The sequence below is a fragment of the Pelophylax lessonae genome, assembly GCF_965119305.1.
Source record: "Pelophylax lessonae genome assembly, chromosome: 12".
In the NCBI taxonomy this organism is placed as follows: Eukaryota; Metazoa; Chordata; class Amphibia; order Anura; family Ranidae; genus Pelophylax; species Pelophylax lessonae.
Genome location: NC_138779.1, coordinates 208,759,753 through 208,779,512, shown reverse-complemented (window position 1 = coordinate 208,779,512; position 19,760 = coordinate 208,759,753). Strand labels below are relative to the sequence as shown.

The 19,760-nt window shown below is 41.9% G+C and overlaps 1 protein-coding gene across 1 annotated transcript in view; it reads right to left on the bottom strand.

Moving 5' to 3' along the window:
* The window catches only part of LOC309569012 (uncharacterized protein), a gene marked incomplete at both ends in the record, with an annotated part of 150,319 nt that overhangs the window by 113,628 nt on the left and 16,931 nt on the right, over positions 1-19,760 (bottom strand). The window contains 9 exon segments of the mRNA XM_082274772.1: positions 203-349; positions 3,153-3,296; positions 3,377-3,466; positions 8,976-9,080; positions 10,792-10,932; positions 11,387-11,536; positions 13,080-13,190; positions 17,684-17,797; positions 17,919-18,059. Of these exon segments, the coding sequence (XP_082130898.1) occupies positions 203-349; positions 3,153-3,296; positions 3,377-3,466; positions 8,976-9,080; positions 10,792-10,932; positions 11,387-11,536; positions 13,080-13,190; positions 17,684-17,797; positions 17,919-18,059 (1,143 nt within the window).

Genomic DNA, 19,760 nt, shown 5'->3' with positions numbered 1-19,760 from the left:
GGATCGGATGAAAATGGACAGGTGGTCTGTTATCATCTGATCTCCCATAGAGGAGAGCGAAGATCTGACAGCTCCGTCTCTGCACAGTAAGATCGGATCGATGCCCCGCTGAACAAAACGGAGTCCGTCGGGGGCGGAAAGCCCGTGTGAAAGGACCCTAAGGGTTTGGATCTACTTAAAAAAACACACACATTGCACTTACCTGTCATCTTTACAGAATGGACGGAGCAAATGCTCTCACTCCCTATGCATTGCATGGTATCCTCTGCTGTACACCACTCCGAATTTTCGGACATACAAGTGGGACATGTCACTCCGTTGTATGACGAATTGGGGGCTGGCCCTGTCACTTTTTTAAATAAAATCACATTTTAGGCTTTTATGGCACAATTTCCACTGTATGTCATGTATCTCATTTAATAAAACTCTTGTGATCCAGCCAGTAAGTCTGTTGTTGTTTTTTTCTTTTAAAAGAACAAGCTCTTTGAAAATGTAGCTAGCAAGGTTAAAGCGGAGTTCCACCCAAAAGTGGAACTTCCGCTTATCTTTTGAGATGGGAGTGAGTGACACCTAATAGCAAAACTATGTAGGCATAGGACACACCTCCTGCTACGCCCCCTTAAAGAAGAACTATATGAAAAAAGTTATTAAACCCACAAATACTTTTTTTTAACCACTGTTTATATTGGCTTTTGAAATTTACAAATGCAGTAATTTAGAAATTGGATGAAAGATTTAGCGCTGGGAAACACTTTTTAAAACATAAAAAGTGCATTTTATCTACAATTATATAGATCAGACCAAAATGGGGGACAAATGAGGCGAAAAGAGGGACAGAGGGACATTGTTCCAAATCAGGGACAGTCCCTTGAAATCAGGGACAGCTGGGAGCTGTGCCCATCCCCACTTCCCGGGAGACAGATTTGGGTTTAAAACCGCTTTGACCCATTCTGGACCGGAAGGATTTCCGCAAATTTTTTGCGATTCGGCACTGCATTGTTTTAACTGACACTTGAGCGTTTTTTTTTTTTTTTTCCTAACAGCTTAGTATTCTGATGCTATGATTGAACCACAGCTATCACATACGTACCTGGGCCAAAAACAGCACCCTGTATCATGTGATAGCTGTTGGCCAATCACAGCAGGCAATAGTAAAATCACAGCTGTTACGAATGTTAAGAGTTGAAAACTTCACTGTAAAGGCTGGGTTCACACTGGGGGCGGCTTCAAAGTCGCCCGACTCTGAAGCCGCCCGTGCAGCGCGGCTTCAGCGTGGCTTGCAAACGACTTCTCTAATAGAAGTCAATGCAAGTCACCCCCAAAGTAGTGCAGGAACCATTTTCTAAGTTGGAGCAACTTGAGTTGCTCCGATTAGAACGGTTCCATTGCACTGAATGGAGCGCGACTTTTCAGGTGGCTAAGTCACCTGACAGGTTGCCCCAGTGTGAACCCAGGCTAACATCAAAGTGTAAAATAAAAAAATCCCTGCTCACACCCCCTTTTCCCTCCACAGTAGTACAATGTCACTATGGTGGTACTAAAGTACTCTAATGAGCGTATGTAAAAAAAATATTAATTTAGTAAATTTAGTTTTAAAAAAAAAAATATTTTTTGGTAGTTCGCGAAAAAATAAAAACCCAGTGGTGATCAAATACCACAAAAATAAAGCTCTGTTTGTGTAAAAAAAAAAAAAAAAAAAAACAATTTTCATTCGTGTACAATGTTACATGGCCACACAATTGTCACTTGTGCGACTTGTCCTGCGACATGGGAGTGCAAAGTCACATGAAAAGTCGTACTCCATGATTTCCAATGAGTACCGTTCATTTTTGTGCGGCTTCAAGTTGCAGCGACTTCAAAGAAGTCCCTGCACTACTTTGGTCCGACTTTGATGCATTTTGAGGTCCAGAGCCCTCAAGATTACACAGGCATTGCTTGAGGTCCATGCAAAATTGCAGCAAAATCGTGGCAAAAATCGCACGACTTTTAGGTCGCACAAGTGTGAAAGGGGCCTAAAGTATCTCAGTGATAAATAGCAAAATATGCCCTGGCCATGAAGGGGGTAAGGCTCCTTTCACACTTGTGTAACTTGTCCTGCAACTTGGGACTGCAAAGTCACATGACAAGTTGTACCCTATGATCTCCAACGAGTACTGTTCATATATATATATATATATATATATATATATAGGACTTCAAGTTGCAGAAACCTCACAGTCCCAAGTCGCAGGACAAGCCCCACAAGTGTGAAAGGGGTCTTACTGAATGAGATAATGTTACATTACAATAGATGGACCAAATCTTTTTTCTTTTTTCCACGGTATACATTGTCTTACACAGTGATTGGTGAAACGCATCGGAACTCGAAGACCTCTAATTAAGCAGTGCTTATCATACCAGTTAAAAAAAGAGGGGGGGGGGGGGAATAGTGTGACTAAAAAAAAGTAAAATAAAAATGGAAATAATGAAAAAAATAATAATATAAATTAAAAAATAAAATAAAATAAAAATAAAAAATAATAATAAATTATAGAATAAAATAAGAATAAATAGGAATGATAAAATATTAATTACATAATTGCCTTGGTAATAGCAACCAGATACATACATATATATATATATATATATATATATATAAATATAAATAGTTAGATTCCTATATGTACAAAGAGGGGATATTGGGACTTTACATGAGGCAATTGGCAAATAGGAAAATAAAGATTAATTAGATAATTGTAACATATTTATTAGATAATTGCATTGATAATAGCAGTTTTATATATATATATATATATATATATATATATATATATATATATATATATATATATATATATAATATTGTAATTAATATATGTACATGGATAAAGGACATTTCATATATATACATAGAGTACTACAATGGCACATTCCAGTAATCAGTATATATATAGTATAGTATATATATTATCAGACCAGGTAACAGATATTCCTTCCCCATAAAGGGATTGTTTTTATATAATTGTTATTTTTGTATTGTGTTTATTTTTTATTTTTGATATACCAGTAATAATAATATGGATGTTATTGAATCATGAATATCCCTCTGTTTGGCCGGTACAGCCCAACTTTTTTTCTCTCTTTTCTATACATTGTCTTACATAATCACTTACATGCGGGGTCGGCGAGGGTGCAGTCATTGGTTGAACAGATGGTCACCAGCCTTTGGGTTCCATTGAGAAAGGTGCTACTCCCAGAGATGCCACATTGATATATTGGCAAACACGCACTGTTATTGACTTGAACGCTTGTATTATCTGTATAGAAGTAGTAGTAAGTATAAAATAGGACAAGTTACTTTTCCAATACGCTCACTGTAAGTGTTTGTAGGACTTACCCATGGTGGTCTCAGCGTAGACTCTTGCACAGATTGTGCCAGCAGGACAGCTAACATTGGTGTCCGGGCAATACGTGTTGCCGGCATTGCCTTCAAAACATAAAACCAACAAGACATTAAACTCCACATCTGGAGTACTCTGACCAGTTCTGGTCACCAACCCTCAGAAAGGATGTGCTGGAACTGGACAGAGTCCAGAGAAGGGCAACTAAACTAATTAGGGGATTGGAGGACCTTAATTATGAGGAGGGATTACAAGCGCTTGATTTATTCTCCCTGGAGAAGAGGCGCCTGAGAGGAGACATGATAGCGATTTACAAATACCTCAACATAGAAAAAAAAAACGATTTAGTCCAAGGAATGTAAGAGGACACGTGGCCATACAATGTGGTTAGAGGAGAAGCGATTTAACCTCAGGATACACAAGGTTTTTTTTTTACAGTAAGGGCAATAGGATTGTGGAAATCTCTACCACAAATGGTGGTAACTGCGAGGAGTATGTTTACTTTTAAAAGACTCTTAGACTTACATCTCAAGGATCAGAACATTCAGGGCTATGTGAGATGATTACAGCCACACACACCTACACAGGTTGAACTGGATGGACTATTGTCTTTATTCAACCTCAACTACTATGTAACTATGTAGTGCTCCACAGGTACAGATGTCTCCTCTCTGCAACATATCTCTTGAACCAAGGACAAGTTCTTCTTCAACCACTTCTGGACCAGAATATTTTACACCATTATGCTAAGTTTCCATTAGTGTGTCTTGTCATGCGACTTTGGACCCATAAATTTGCATAAGTCACAGTTCATTGATTTCAATAGCTCCCGTTCCAATCTATGCGACTTTCAAAAACAGCGACTTTAAAAAGGTACCTGCACTACTTTGATGCGACTTTTGATGCACCTTTGATCCAGAGAGTGTAAAGTTGGATCAAAGCTGCACTCAAACTCGCATTAAAGTCACACTTTAAAGTGTGCGACTTTGGGGTCACAATAGTGGAAACGTAGCCTTAATGGCCAGGCCATTTTTTTGCATTACTTTAATGGACAATTGCGCAGTCGTGCGCCGCTGCACCAAAATAAAATGTATTTCCTTTTTTTCCCCCACAAACAGAGCTTTCTTTTGGTGGTATTTGATCACCTGTGCGATTTTTATTTTTTGCGCTATAAACAAAAAAAAAGCGACAATTCTGGAAAAAAAAAAATATATATTTCCCTTTCTGCTATATAACATTCCCAATAAAAAAGAAAATGTAAAAATCCCATTTTTTTTTTTATCATTTTAGGCCAATTTGTATTCTGCTACATATTTTTGGCCCACTTTTATGTGAAAGAGGACCGCCTAAGAAAATACCGGGGTTATGGCAGCTATCTGCTATCTGCTGCCATAACCCCGGTATTTAACATCAAAGTAGCGACGTAAAACTGCGGCGAGTGGTCCGGAAGTGGTTAAGATAAAACAAACCTTCTGACTTTACAGCTCATTTAACCTCCCTGGCGATATTCCCGAGTGTGGCTCGGGGTTAACTTTCAGTACCAAAACCGGTAACCCCGAGCCACACTCGGGAATACCCCAGAATGTTACTCACCTTCCCTGTGATCCCCCGCCGTCCTCCCCCGCCGTCCTCCCCCGCCATCCTGCCGCCGTCCTCCCCTGCCGTCCTCCCCCGCCATCCTGCCGCCGTCCTCCCCTGCCGTCCTCCCCCGCCATCCTGCCGCCGTCCTCCCCTGCCGTCCTCCAGTTGTCCTCACACTCTCTCTCCACTCTGTGCTTGGCCGATAACGGCACCCGTCTTCCAGTTCCCTTCCCTGCGAGCGTTGCGACGCAGGGGGGTGGAACCGGTGGCAAATTCAAAAATGTAAATACACTAAAGGCGCTTTTCCTCTGCAAGGAACCGAACGGTTCGGCTTGCTTTTGCGCTTTTCCACAGCATGGTACCACATGGTACTTGTTAGAACGGTGCGGTACGACGACGCTTTTCCACTACATGGAACCGAACGGTACGGCTCGCTTAAACAGTACCATCTCAGTTGTGGTTCCAAGAGGGCCGTACCGATACATATCCCACAATCCTTTGCATGCAGCCTTGACTGTTTGTCACTACTAGCCACTGATTGGTCAGAGAATCATTGTTATCCCACCCACTTACTACTTTAGTGGAAAAGCAAACCGTACCGAACCGTTCCAACACCGTACCATGCAGTGGAAAACCGAGCCAAGCAGGGCCGAGTGGAGCCGAGCCGGTACTTGCAGTGGAAAAGTGCCATAAATGAGATGATACAAAGCTTTGAGCCTAAAGGCCCGTACACACGTGCAGATTGTCGGCCGAAAATGTTCGGCCGCCGAACAATCGGCCGATTTTCGGCTTGTTAGTATAATGCTTCCGACAGCCGACAGCGCACTTTCGGCCGAAAAGAATCTGTCGTGCAAGCATTAAAATTTTTGTATGCCGACACCAGAACGGCCGATTGTTCGCCAGTCAGTACAGAATTCAGCCGACAGACAGCAGATTTGCAAGACTGGGCATGCTCAGAAAAGAAAAAACACAGGGAAAGTTAACCATCACATGACATCACTTCTGCAGTCGGCTGTAGTCGGCGGACAAAATTCTTGTGCAGTCTTTTGCACTTTTCAACAGACACGACAGCTCGGGGACAAAAGACGGCCGATCGTTCGGCCGGCGATCGGTACGTGTGTACGGGGCTTAACGGATTACACTGTATCATCCCATTTCACCACAGGACTTCACCTGGTGACTTTGTAACATGTCAATTGGTGTGTTTACATTTTTTAAATTGCCGCCGGTTCCACCCCCCTGCGTCGCAACGCTCGCCATAAAAAGTACCTCTGAGGTGCCCAATGCCATCACATAGGGGTTAATGAAGTAAGAATAAATAAATAAAATAAAATAAAAAAGGTAAAAGAAAATACAATTTAATAGGATGTATTAAAAAGAAATTAAAAACCCATTGCCCCCCACACACACACCTGAAAAAGCAAACACATGCTCAGGGTGTAAGCCGCAGTCGCATGAGCAGTATCGTCATCAACATCAGAGTGAGAGCAATAAGTCGAGCACCAGAGCTCACAGTTACAGTAACTCTAAACAGGTGAGCTGTAAAGGCTATGGAGATTTTTGGGTACTGTCATTTTTTCTGATATCGCGGGTGCACACAATTTAAAGATTTGGTATGTTTGGTATCTACTCGAAGCAACCTTAATCTTTTACAATTTTCCGAAAATTGTGGTATTATACTATAGTGTCGTGTTTGCACTAAAACACATTTATTATATTTTTTCCTGAAAATCTGCCTTTGGTAAACAGTTGCACGATTATAGTGCAACATAAAAAAATTGCACCTATTATCTTTTTATTCTACTGGGTCTCTGCTTTTAAAAAAATATATAAAGTTCTGGGGGTTTAAAGCGGAGTTCCACCCAAAAGTGGAACTTCCGCTTTAGGGAGTCCTGACCCCCTGACATGCCACATTTGGCATGTCATTTTTTTTGGGGGGGGAGCGGGTACCTAGTTTTGACAGGTACCCGCTCCCACTTCCGCTCGGAGAGCCGCGGCGCCCTGAGCGGAAGTTCTCCTCTCCCCCTCCCTCCCTGCAATCTTCTGGGACATGTCAAAGGTCCCAGAAGATTGCCGGCCAATCACGGCGCGCAGCGCAACTTGCGCATGCGCAGTGGGTACCCGGCTGTGAAGCCGCAAACTGTCACAGCCGGGTGCCCACAGCAGTGATGCCGGCGCCGAGGGAGAGGATCGAGGCTTCGGGCGGCCGCATCGCTGGACCGTTGGACAGGTGAGTGAATGGCTGGAACTCCGCTTTAAGTAACTGTGTGGGCAAAAATTAAGATTTTTACATGTGAGCAAAAAATGAAAAAAAAAAAATTGCTCTAATGCCGAAGTGGCACGCAGGGTCATCAGAACATTGGCATAATGTCTCATTCCTGGGTACCACTAACAGACCTCCTGCCCTAGGTACATGTTAGTGAATGCCCCTACTCCAGAGATGTATAGTAACTAAGTAGAACTACTTCACTACTGTACTTAAGTACCGAAAGGCGGTATCTGTACTTTCCTAGAGTAGAATTTTTTTCTCCTACTTCCACTTTTACTTCACTACATTTTTTCGATGATTTCAATACTTCTACTCCGATATTTTTTTTTTGTACTGCATAGTTACTCGTTACAATTATAAAAATTACCACTGCCAGAACAGTAGATGGCAGGTTTCATGAAGCTCAAAACGTGTGTATTATCATCGCATACGAAAATAAAAGCTACTGTATGTATAAATAAAAGCTGCATTTGAAATAATAAAAAACAATATGACTTCTTTCTTTAATAACTACATAACACAGTACTTGTACTTTTACTTTCAGTACTTGAGTAGCAATTTTTTTTAAAAAAACTACTGGTACTTTTACTTTCAGTACTTGAGTAGCAACACCTTTTAAAAAAAACTACTTGCAATATTTAAGTATAAAAAATGTTGAATACTTTAGTACTTCTACTCAAGTCACTTTTTGATCGAGCACTTCCACTTCTACTCAAGTCATTTTTTGATCGAGCACTTGTACTTTTACTCAAGTATGGGTTTCGAGTACTTTATACAACTCTGCCCTACTCCCAGAGGGAGCAAAATAGTGTGCATTCCCCTTACATGTACATTACCATGCCTGACACTTCACCTCTTGTTCCCCCGGCTGAGCCCATGGATTGGCCACCATCAAGAAGATGTGAGTCCAATAGGCTTTCAAGACTTTACATTTCCATCTTTAAAGCAGACAACTTCAAGGCACACAACTACAGGGCAAACAGCTTCTCACCCATTTTGGTAGTAGTAATTGGCACTTTCTCAGGTTGGAACACTATGTCCTGTCCCCAACTCCCTCCAATTCAAGGCACTAGGTCCTCCAGGTATCCTCCAGCTGAGGAATATCAATCACTAGAAGCACTTCATTTTTGAAGGAAGTGCTCCACCAGGTCCCTAGGGGGCCAACAATGAAGTCCCACTTTTGTCTTTTTCAACTTTCTCCTTGAACTCCTCCTACTCTCTCACATAATCCTTGTTCCTCCTGGCTGAGCTAGGTACTCATTCCAGGGATTGGCCACCAGTTACGAGAAGAGGTGGGTCCAAAAGGCTTTCAAGACTTTACTGGTCCAACTTCAAGGCAGACAACTTCAAGGCACACAACTTTGGGCCACACCAATTTTAGTAGCCATTTTTGGCATTTTCCGGGGTCAGGCACTCAATGTCCTGTCCCCAACTTCCTCCAATTCAGGGCACAATGACTTGCCCAGGTATCCCGTATCTGAGAAGTGCAAATTACTGGAAGCATTACATCTTTAAAGGAAGGGCTCCCTCAGGTCCCATGGGGGCCAGCACCATAGTCCAATTTTTTGTCCTTACAACTTTCTGCCCAAACTCCTCCCACTCTCTCACGTAACACACTATTTATCAATGAAGAGGACACCACCTAGTGGCCAGACTGAAAATGGCATCAACACCTTCTTACAAGTGTATCTATAACCTTTTTTTTTGTCTCAGGGATTCCAGATGCATTAATTTCTCCATTTTACCTCCACAATAACAGTTAGATGTATAAGTAATTGCTGTTCCATTGGCTCTGTATCTCTCAGTTCCACATGTACGTCTGGCACATCCTCGAACGGATGACAAGCTCCCTGTTGAGAATAAAACAGAGTCAACAGTAACAACTTTTCTTACTTTGTTGGCAAACATTTGCTTTTTTATTTAACCAAAATTTGGTTTAAAGTGGTTGTAAACCCTTACATATACCCAGTGAAGTAACTGGCCTCAGGTGAACACATCGACTAAACAAATCCTCCTATATAAGTTGTACCTGTTTATCTGCAGTCTTCTTTTCTATACATCCATTCAAAGTCCAGAATGTATAAAGCTTGTCTGAGCTTTCAGAAATCAGAGAGTGGGGAGCTGAGGTCGGGGCTGCTGTTAGAAATCACAGGGCCCCGTACAGCCTATCTGACTGGGCTCCCAAAAAAATTAAAATTTTCATTTTCATTTCATTAAGAAAAACACTAAAAAACACTAAAACCATTATTAGTAGGCGGAAGGGGGAATATAATCCTGAACAGGGAAGGGGATCAGTGAGGCATGAATGCGGGGGGGGGGGGGGGGGCTAGGGCAATAGCTGAGATCTGAAGAGAAGCCAGCTTTTAGCTTTTGCAGGGAGAGAAACAGGGGGTCAGTTCATATAATTGCCCCCTTCCCCTGCTTTACTGATCACCCCCCTCTACTGCCCATATCCAATTGCCCTGCTGCCTGGGCCCGTAAATAAGGACTGGTGCTACCCTCTTATCAGCAGCCCTGGGAGGAGCTCAGTAAGGTGAGCCAAGATCGGATTGGAAGGAAGGTAAACACTCCCTTCTAACAGCACACAGGAAAAAAGCTGAGGCTGTCAATCACAGGCTGTGTACTGGAGCTCCCTCCCCTGTCACCTTTTTTCTCTCTGTGTCAAGAAAACCTGTCAGAAGTGACTCATGCAGATAGCAGAGGAAGAAGGCAGCAGTCAGAAATGACACTTATTCCTCTGGATTGAGACAAGTACACATTATAGAGGGATATGCTTTGTTCATATTTCATGTCTGAAACTTACAACTACTGTAAAACATAATGACAAAGGAAGAAACTGAATTAATTTGCCCTGTAGGCTTACTTTCATTGTGTGAATCTGCTGCTACTCTTCATATCGTTCAATATGTTCAAAATGTGACAAATGTGGGCTGTTGGTGAGAAGCGGATGCTCCTTAAAGCGGAGTTTTTTTTATGTCCCCCAAACAGTGACCCTCCGACCTCTATATATCCGCTAATCCTGTTTTATACAGTGGAATAATATTTTTGCAAGCATAAAATCTTACTTTTAAAAATTTTTGCAGAGCGCCGCCATCTTTGTGCTGGTTCGCCGAGTCAGCTGTGGGGAAATGTGTGCCCTGCTTCCTGATTGTAGTGGGCGGAGGCCAGTGAATCCAGCGCGAAATCTCGCGCATGCCCAGTACTATGCGATCGGCATAGTATAGGGATGCCTATCATCGCGTTATTTCCTGTTTGGAAATAACGCGATGAGAGGAGTGGCCGGCCGCCTACGTCACTGCCAATTGCATCCTGGGAGCGACGAGTAAGAGCTCCCAGGACGCATTGCGGGACAGGAAGTGACGGCGCGGGCCGCGGCCGAGGAAGGAGGAAGTGAATGTAAAGGTATATATATTATCCTCTGTAAAAAGGTAAGTAAAAAAAAAAAACCCCGGGAATATCCAATTCTGGCTCATGGAAGTATAGGGAAGCGGATGCCATAAAATGTAAAGGCATGATTTTCTGCCTGGAACTCCGCTTTAACATCAAGATAAAATTGCTTACCATTTTTGTTTTTAGAATAGAGAACACACACGGTTTCCTCTCCGGTACACTCCACGGTTTGCTCATCATAGCACCAGCCAGAAGAAGAGGATTGGCATGTGGGACAGGTCACTCCATTGAGGTCAGGGCTGACAGATGGCACTTTGAAAAGAACATGAAAAATAAATTCCAAAAAGTCAAACTCAGGAGAGAGAAGCTTCTCTTAAATGACAATGAAGTAATCTTGGTACTGTAAACAATTAGTCTTGACAATTATCGACTTTCAAGTATGCTGGCCAGCATTTATTATTCTGATTTCTCTAGCTCGTAGATCCTCTTCTTCAGGGCTCTGAAGAAGAGGAATTCCTTGAAATGCGTCAGCCCACAGGGGTCTTCAGTTTCTGTTGTATCTGTACGTGTTGATACATTTGGACGGGAACATGCTGAGATTTGTGGTGCGCTTTTAATTATCGGAACTTTGTGAGTATAATACTTACCATTGTTTTATACAATAAATTATTTGTCTCAGGATAACGCACTAGGTCGGTGCGCCCTCTGTGTGTTTTTGTATGGGTGCCACGTGTGTGTATGATGTGCGTTTAGGTAGATTTATTACCTGGCAGGATGGATGAAGAACAGTTGTCAAAGGCACAGCATGAAGAAGACATCTTTATGTTACCATAAGGGGAGCTAACAGATCCAATTCGATCACACTGGTTTGAAGGTGCACAGGACCTGATGATTGTCTTCTTAGAAACTGATCCACCTGTTAATCATTTGAAATAAATACATTTACAGTACATTTCCTCCTCATACATAAATGATAGGGGCTGACTGGCAACTTTCAGACCAGGGGGTAAATACAAACCAGAGGCCCATGGTGCAGCGACTCAGTCCCCCTCTGAGGAAGTATTACTTCACTGAGAGAGTAGTGGATGTATGGAATAACCTTCCTGCAGAAGTGGAAGCTGCAAATACAGTGAAGGAGTTTAAGCATGCATGGGATAGGCATACGGCTATCCTTCATATAAGATAGGGCCAGGGACTATTCATAGGATTCAGATATATTGGGCAGACTAGATGGGCCAAATGGTTCTTATCTGCCGACACATTCTATGTTTCTATGTTTCTATTCCTGGCCTCCTCCTGACCCCCATTCCAGGCTGAAGCTCTGCTCTAGGTACTCTCTACTCACTGGCCGATTATGGGTTCCCAGGCGGTTGGGGGGAGCTGGGGCAGCTTGGTCGGGGGGGTCACAAGGGGAGGAGAGTCACCAGTGGGGCATAGAACTGGCCTCTGCTTAGACACAGTTTATAACATCCATTCTGGGGGGAGGGGGTGAGGCCTGCTCTCTGTCCTTGTCTTCATCCCGCACTCAGTAGGTCAGCAGTGGGGTCTCTTTTTCTTCTCTTCTCAAGGAATCCTTTAGGCATGTCTGTGGAAGAAGCAGTGCAGCCTTTTTACGTGGCATTAGAGTGGGCTGGGGGGCAATTGCCCCCCTGCCTTCTGGCCCAGTCCTCCCCTGCATCCAGACATGAAAATAATATCCTAATTTAGCTTTCTTCTTGACCTCTCTGCATAGTAGTGGGCAGGGCTGCTGTTAGAAATCGCAGGGCCCCATACAGACTACCTGGCAGGGCCCCCTCAAGAAAATATTAAAGATATATTTAGCTAAAATTACAACAAAATCACTATTATCAGACACAAATATAATATAACTCGCATAATTCCTGCTAAATCTAAAAAAAAAAAAACTATGTTAAATAAAAATGAAGATGAGATGAGAAAAATATACAGGCTGGGCAGTTGGAGGTCAGTGATCAGAGAGACAGAGAGAGAGAAACAAAGTTACAAATAAACTCCTGAGCAGAGATAAGTGCTGGGAGGGGGGCCCACACAGGGAGGGGATTAGTGAGGGACAACTGTCTCTTTCTCAACAGATAAAAGCTGATAGCAGGGAGAGGGACAGATCAGATTCAGGTGCTGGAGGAAGATTTCTGTAATTGTTGTCCATCACTAATCCCCCTCTCTGTGTGGGCCCCCCTGTGTGCTCGGGCCCCCTACAAGATGGCTGGTGGTCCCCCCCTATCAGAGGCCCTGGTAGTGTGGAGGGGTCCTGCCACAGCATTGAACAGCAACGTTGAAATCCTGACTCTTGATCTATTGATTTGTATCTGAAATGGCATACTGCCCTTACCAGCAGTTGTACCTTAGGAGAAGACATAGATCCTGGAATCTCCTCTAGTTAATATTGGCACTGCACTGGAATTGGCACTGCATTGAAAGAAGCTCTTGTAAATGTAACTCACCGACAGTGGATTCTGTATATGAGTTTGCACAGACAGAGCCAGTAGGGCAGGTGACACTGTTGCCTGTGCAGTTTTCTGAGTCCATACACTCCAAGCATGAAATGTTATAGCCTACAATTAAAGAATAAAAATAAAAGAAGGATAGAGTGAAGACACATTTTTAAAGCCTTAGTCTTTTTTTTTTTTTTTTAAGATAAGCATTTCAGTAGCATGGTAGAACAGGCAACTGTTATAGATTAGATTCTTCAGGAAAAGTCAATATGTATTGATCAAAACCTAACCATGGCATTACCTGCCTGGAGTTTTCATGTTCTGACATGCTGGTAGGTTAATTGGCACCGGTCTAAATTGTCCCTAGTATATGTATGTATGAATGTGTGTTAGGAACCTTAGATTGTAAGCTCCTTGAGGGCAGGGGCTGATATGAATGTACAATATATGTGTAAAGTGCTACGTAAATTGTCAGCACTATACAGGGCCGGCCCAACCATGGGTCTCACTGGGTCCATTGGACCCAGGCAGACTTTGAGAAGGGCAGCAAATTAATGCGCAATATTTTTTTTTTCCCAGCAGTTTTGTGTGTCATCAGTTTGCGGCACGTTACAGGTGGCATTTCCCCATCTTATACTGCCGCCCGTAGTGCAAACTGATGAGTATGAGAAGGCGGAGGGTCTCCTCCTGGGAACGTTCCTTATGTGATTGTGGTGTGCGCAATGACGTCAGACATTCAGACAAACAAAATAATACCGGAGTTTGTGGTTTGGAATTGAGCACAATTTGTGGTCAAATAATTGCACATGTAGACAAGGTGCAGTTGCATATAAGTCTGACTTCCTGATACATTTAATTTTATTCTTAATTATTAATGATATAAAATAAAATTGTGTGGGCCTTTTGGTGGATGTGATTTTTTTTGGAGGGGACAGCATTTAATTTTTGGACCCAGGCAGCTCAATGTCTTGTGCTAGCCATGCCGCTATATAAATATCTCTAATCTATAAATAGATAAATGAAAAAGAACAGGTTACAATACACCATTCATGTGTTTCATGGCTCTTTTTTGGCTACTTTTTCAGGAAAGGTGCAGTACAGCAAAAGAACACACAGGGGGCGCAAACGCCAAGTGCAGTGGTTCTCAACTTCTTTCCTCAGGACCCACTAACAGTCAGGTTTGCAAGATAACAGAAATATATCACAGGGGTGATATCATTTGCTGCTCAGTGATTGCAGTATTCTAATCTGCATCTCTCCAAGGTAATACTTAAAATCTCGTCTGCTAGTGGGTCCCGAGGACAGGAGAGAACCACTGGTTTAGTGCATTACCCAAGAGGTTTATTAAATTAAACAAAAAAACCACATTGTTGTTGTTGTTCAGTCATTTAGTCATGGCCGACTCTTCGTGACCTCATGGACCATAGTACGCCAGGCTTTTCTATCCTCCACTACCTCCCGGAGCTTGCCTACCTTCATATTCATTGCTTCGATGATGATATCTATACATCTTGTTTTCTGTCATCCTCTTCTCCTTTTTCCGTCCATGTTTCCCAGAATCCGGGCCTTTTCTAATGAGTCCTCTCTTCGCATTAGGTGGCCAAAGTGTTTAAGTTTCAGCTTCAGGATCTGTCCTTCCAGTGAATATTCAGGGTTGATTTCCTTCAAGATTGACTGGTTTAATCCTATTGCCATCCAAGGGACTTTCAAGAGTCTTCTCCAACACCATAGTTCAAAAGTATCAATTCTTTGGCGTTCAGCCTTACATATGGTCCAACTTTTTACAGCCATAAGTTCCTCTAATGATCAATCAACATGGCAACGGATGACCGAGCAATTGCCGATGTTCGGCAACATTGCCAATTGCTCAGACATCAATTGTTCGGTCATCAGTTGCCACCTTGTTCGACCATTAGAGAGTGTCATGCACATTGCATCTGTTTAATTATAAGTATTTATCTGACTGTTTGGTTTTGTTTAATAAACCTTGGGTAATGCCCTAGGTGTTTGTGCCCCCTGTGTGTTCTTTTGCATTTCTTAGTTGAATTCCCCTGCCTGAGGAGGACTGCACCCCTAAAGCATTGCCCTTGGGATTACATAGACGGTGCATCTATCCTTAACCGGTTGCCGACTGCCGCATGACTATATACTGCGGCGGTCAGCCCCGGCCAGGCAGAGTGACGTATCATGACGTCACTTGCCTGTCACTTCCTTGTGAGCCAATAGCGGGCGAGCGCGCGCCCGCCGCGGCTCGTTCACAGGGAAGTTAGTGCGTGTGACCGGTGGACTCGATGTCCGCCGGTCACTTGCCAATCGTCGGTACAGAGGGAGAAAGTCAGGCGGCTGATGTAAACAAGCCGCCTGTCATTCTCCCCTGTGTAGAAACAGTGTTCAGACGGTTCTGCTATGTAGGACCGTTGATCATTGTTCCTACACTAGTAGCCACAGCCAATCACAGTAGAAAGCACGCCCCTAGGGACACACTTAACCCCTCCCTCCCCAATAAAGTTAACCCCTTCCCTGCCAGTGTCATTTTGCAGTAACAGTGCATATGTATAGGACTGATTACTGCAGTAATGTCACTGGTAACCCCAAAAGTGTCAAAAATGTCAGTCAAGGGTCTGATCTGTCCGCCACAATGTCGCAGTCCCACAAAAAAAAAAAAAATCGCAGATCGCCACCATTACACGTTAAAAAAAAACCCACCAAAAATGACAGAAATCTTTCCCTTTGTTAGTAAACGCAATAACTTTTGCGCAAACCAATCAAAATACGCTTTTTGCGATTTTTTTTTACCAAACATAGGTAGCAGAAAACAAATTGGCCAAAAATTTTAAAAAATTTTGATTTTTACATTTTTGGGGGGGGGGAATTTCATATAAAAAAATGTGAAAAATATTGGTTTTTTTGTAAAATTGTCGTTCTTTTTTTGTTTATAGCGCAAAAAGTAAAAATTGCACAGGTGATCAAATACCACAAAAAGAAAGCTCTGTTTGTGGGAAAAAAAGGACGTCAAATTCGTTTAGGTACAGCGTCGCACGACTGCGCAATTGTCCGGTAAAATCACGCAGTAAAAAATCGCAAAAAAAACCCTGGTCTTTAAGCAGCCAAATCCTCCGGGGCTTAAGTGGTTAATTGGTGGCTGTCCTTTTGAGCCCTGGAGAAATCATTTGCTCTATTGCAGGTGTTCAGTACACTTTTTTTATTTCAATAGATTTTTATTAGTTTTTTAGCAAGAGAAAAAAGATAAACATTGTCAAAGACAGTGGTAACAACAAGTAATAACAGTCATAATATACAAGTATTCGCTCGATTGCCGCAATCAACGGCATAGGTATATAGAGGGAGGGGAAGAAACCCCTGAGGTTTACCAGAATAGAAATCCAAAAATAGCGTAGAGTAAAATGGTTATGGTCATGTATGTGCGGAAAGTACCTCACCTCTATACCTCTGTCCCCATACGCGGGTTGGAGGGTAGCCACCAGACGTCCCATCGGGAGCATACTACGCCCAATGGTCAAGGGGTCCCATAGGAGGCCATAACACTCAACATTTGAATTATCTCAAAGAACAAATATCAGGGCTCTGGGAATAAGGTGCAGGCAGTGTAGAAGAGTAAATCCGAAACAAAGGAAACAGAGAAGGGGTGGGGGAGAAAGAGAGGGAAGAGGGAAAGAAAGGGGGATGAGCACAGGGAGGAGCCCGACCTGCAGGTGTTCAGTATGCTTTAATGGGCAGGATCAGTGTGAATCTCGAATTCAGCCGAAGGTATACTTACAAAAGGAGGTTAACAATGGCAGACTTGGTTTAGGTAGTTGGAAAAAAAAAAAACTGCCGTAGGTATATAAAATGCAGGCTGCTAGGCATATACCTGCAGCAGCCTCCCACACCCCAATGGCCATGCCCAACTTTTCCAACAGGCCAAGCTTCAGCACTTCCTGATGGTTCCAAAGCTGGACCTTCCCTTCCTACCTTCTGCAGATCCCTAGTGGCCAAGTAGACTGTCCTTCATAGTGATGTGCCAAAAGGAACTTAGTGGCAAGTTTGAAGCTACCATCATTCTCCTGGTACAGTTTATGAGGTATGTGTAGGCACCTCTAGACAACTACCCTATCATACTTAGTATTTTTTACGTACCTCCTGTACAGCAGATAAAATTAACATCATATTCAGATCTGTTTGCACTGTAAGAGAGTTGGCCAGGATAACAGTTACTACTAGCGATGTGGCAATAAAAATGTCCCACATGGAAGAAAAATATATTTAAAATATATTTTTTAAAAAATTCTTTTTTTTTCTCCCAAATATATTGGAAATATATTTGAAATGCTGCAGTTTTGGCCATATTCAATATGTTTCTAAAATTGTTTCCCTAAATATATTGGAAATATATTTTAAATGCTACAATTTTGGCCATATTCAATATATTTCTAAAAATTGTTCCCTAAATATATTGGAAATATATTTTTCTTCCATATGGGGTGTGTGGGCAGGGCTTAGTGGTGAGCTCCAAGATACCACCATTCATCTTGTATAGTTTTGGGATCTGCAGCCCATGTAGACACCTTTAGACAATCACTCGACCATACATACGTTGTACTATTCTTACGTACCTCCTGTAGGGCAGATAAACTTAAAATCAAATTCAGATCCTTCAGCACTGTGAGACAGCTGGCCAAGATAACAATTACTTCTAGTAGTACAGCCACGCATGACAGATGGGGTTCCTGTTGTGAGGAAAAAACAGCTTTGGAATGCTTATACAAATGATAAAATGATAAATTCTATAATGATAAACAGCTAATGATAATACAGCTAAAACATCATTGAAAATCACAAAAGACATACCCAACAGTTTTTCAGTGTGGACCATACAAACAGTCTCACTCCCGGTGCATCCCATTGTAGTGCTCGCTGTACACCATTCGGCATTATCAGACCTACAGGCAGGACATGCCACCCCATTGGCTGTTAAATTAGGGCTTGACCCTGTGAGATTTGAAATAATTGAGAAAATTAGGCAATTCTTGACTGTAAGCATATTTTTGGTTAGTGCAACTCAACATTGCCCAACAATGTCCAATGTAGTTTAGGCATAATATTGAATTTCGGCATGTGGTAATATGGGAGTTTTAGTAATTTTACTACTCTTTTGGAAAAGGGGCAAATTGCTACAGACAACTGAGTTTTTTTTTTTTTACTTTATTTTTATTTGCATATAAAATTTCAATATATAACAGTATTCCACCAATTTGATTTAGATTCACAAAATACATAATAAAATTATGCAGAGGGAAAAAAAAAAAAAAGAAGAGGGAAATACAGTAATTCATACATTAAATATCATACATTTTTCCCTTCCCACCCTCCCCCCCCTCCCAGGATTCCTCCCCTTCTTGCCAACAGTTTCCATTCTACAGTACCACCCCATGGTAGATATGCTTAACTATTTAATTCAATATATTTAGATGATTTTTTAAATTCTATCCATTTCCCCCATTTTCTTTTCATATTTCTTGGGATCTCCTCTTGAGTATTACATACATATTCCATATTATAGTTATTATTTATCTTTTTACACCATTCCTTTATTTTCGGGCTCTCCTTTTCTCTCCACTTTTTTGGTATGGTTCCTTTTGCTATATTCAGCATGGTTGGGACCAGAGTCATATTATATTTTTTTAAAGGTGTTGTTGTTTTATGAAATAGGCAGGCCCATGGATCGTCCGGCACTTTTATTTCGGTGATTTCTTCAATCAGTTGTCTTACCTCTAACCAGAAATCTTTTATCTTGGGACAATCCCAAAATAAATGATATATTGTACCTATGTTGCCACAATCCCGCCAGCATTTGTCTGTCTTGCCTGGTTGGTATTTATTTATCACTTCTGGGGTGATATACCACCTAAATAGACATTTATAGTTTAGTTCTGTGGTACTTACGTCTATGGCTGTGGATCCAACCATCCCTAGTACAGTCCCAAGTTCCTGTCCTTGCAAATGTGTCCCTATTTCTTTCTCCCATTTAACTATATATGGAGGTTTTTCCAGACTGTGCCAATCCGTCAGCATTTTGTAAATCTGAGACACTCCATGCTTTTGCATGGGAGAGTAGCTCAATTTCTCGATATTGTTAAGATTTTTTTCAGACCTAATCGGCTGTGGTAATGAGCTGACAAAATGTTTCAGCTGGAGATATCTCCAATCGTCTATTTTTATATTATTATTTTCTTGTTTTAATTTCTGAAGTGTTTTTATGTGACCTTTGTGTAAGATATCTTTTAATTGAGTGTTCCCTATCCAATTTCCACCCTGTTCTTCTTCCCCGGGTGGGAAGTATTTAGTGCCATTTAATGCTATCATTGGTGAATTGTATTCCCATTTCAGTTGTTTGTTTATCCCATCCCATATTTTATAGACTACCTTTGTCAGTTCATGTGCTCCCTGTGTTTCCCTATATTTTGGTGGGATCCATATTGTTTTGTGTAGGTGATTATTATTTTGTGTACATTCTATCTCTACCCATCTTTTTTCCCTCCTTTCTGTTTTTGTCCAATCCACCATTCGTGTAATAATTACCGCCTTATAATACCTTTCTATGTCTGGAGTAGCTAATCCTCCTTGTGTTTTGCTTCTTGTAAGGATCTTGTATTGTACTCTGGGTTTTTTCCACTGCCATATATACTTTGT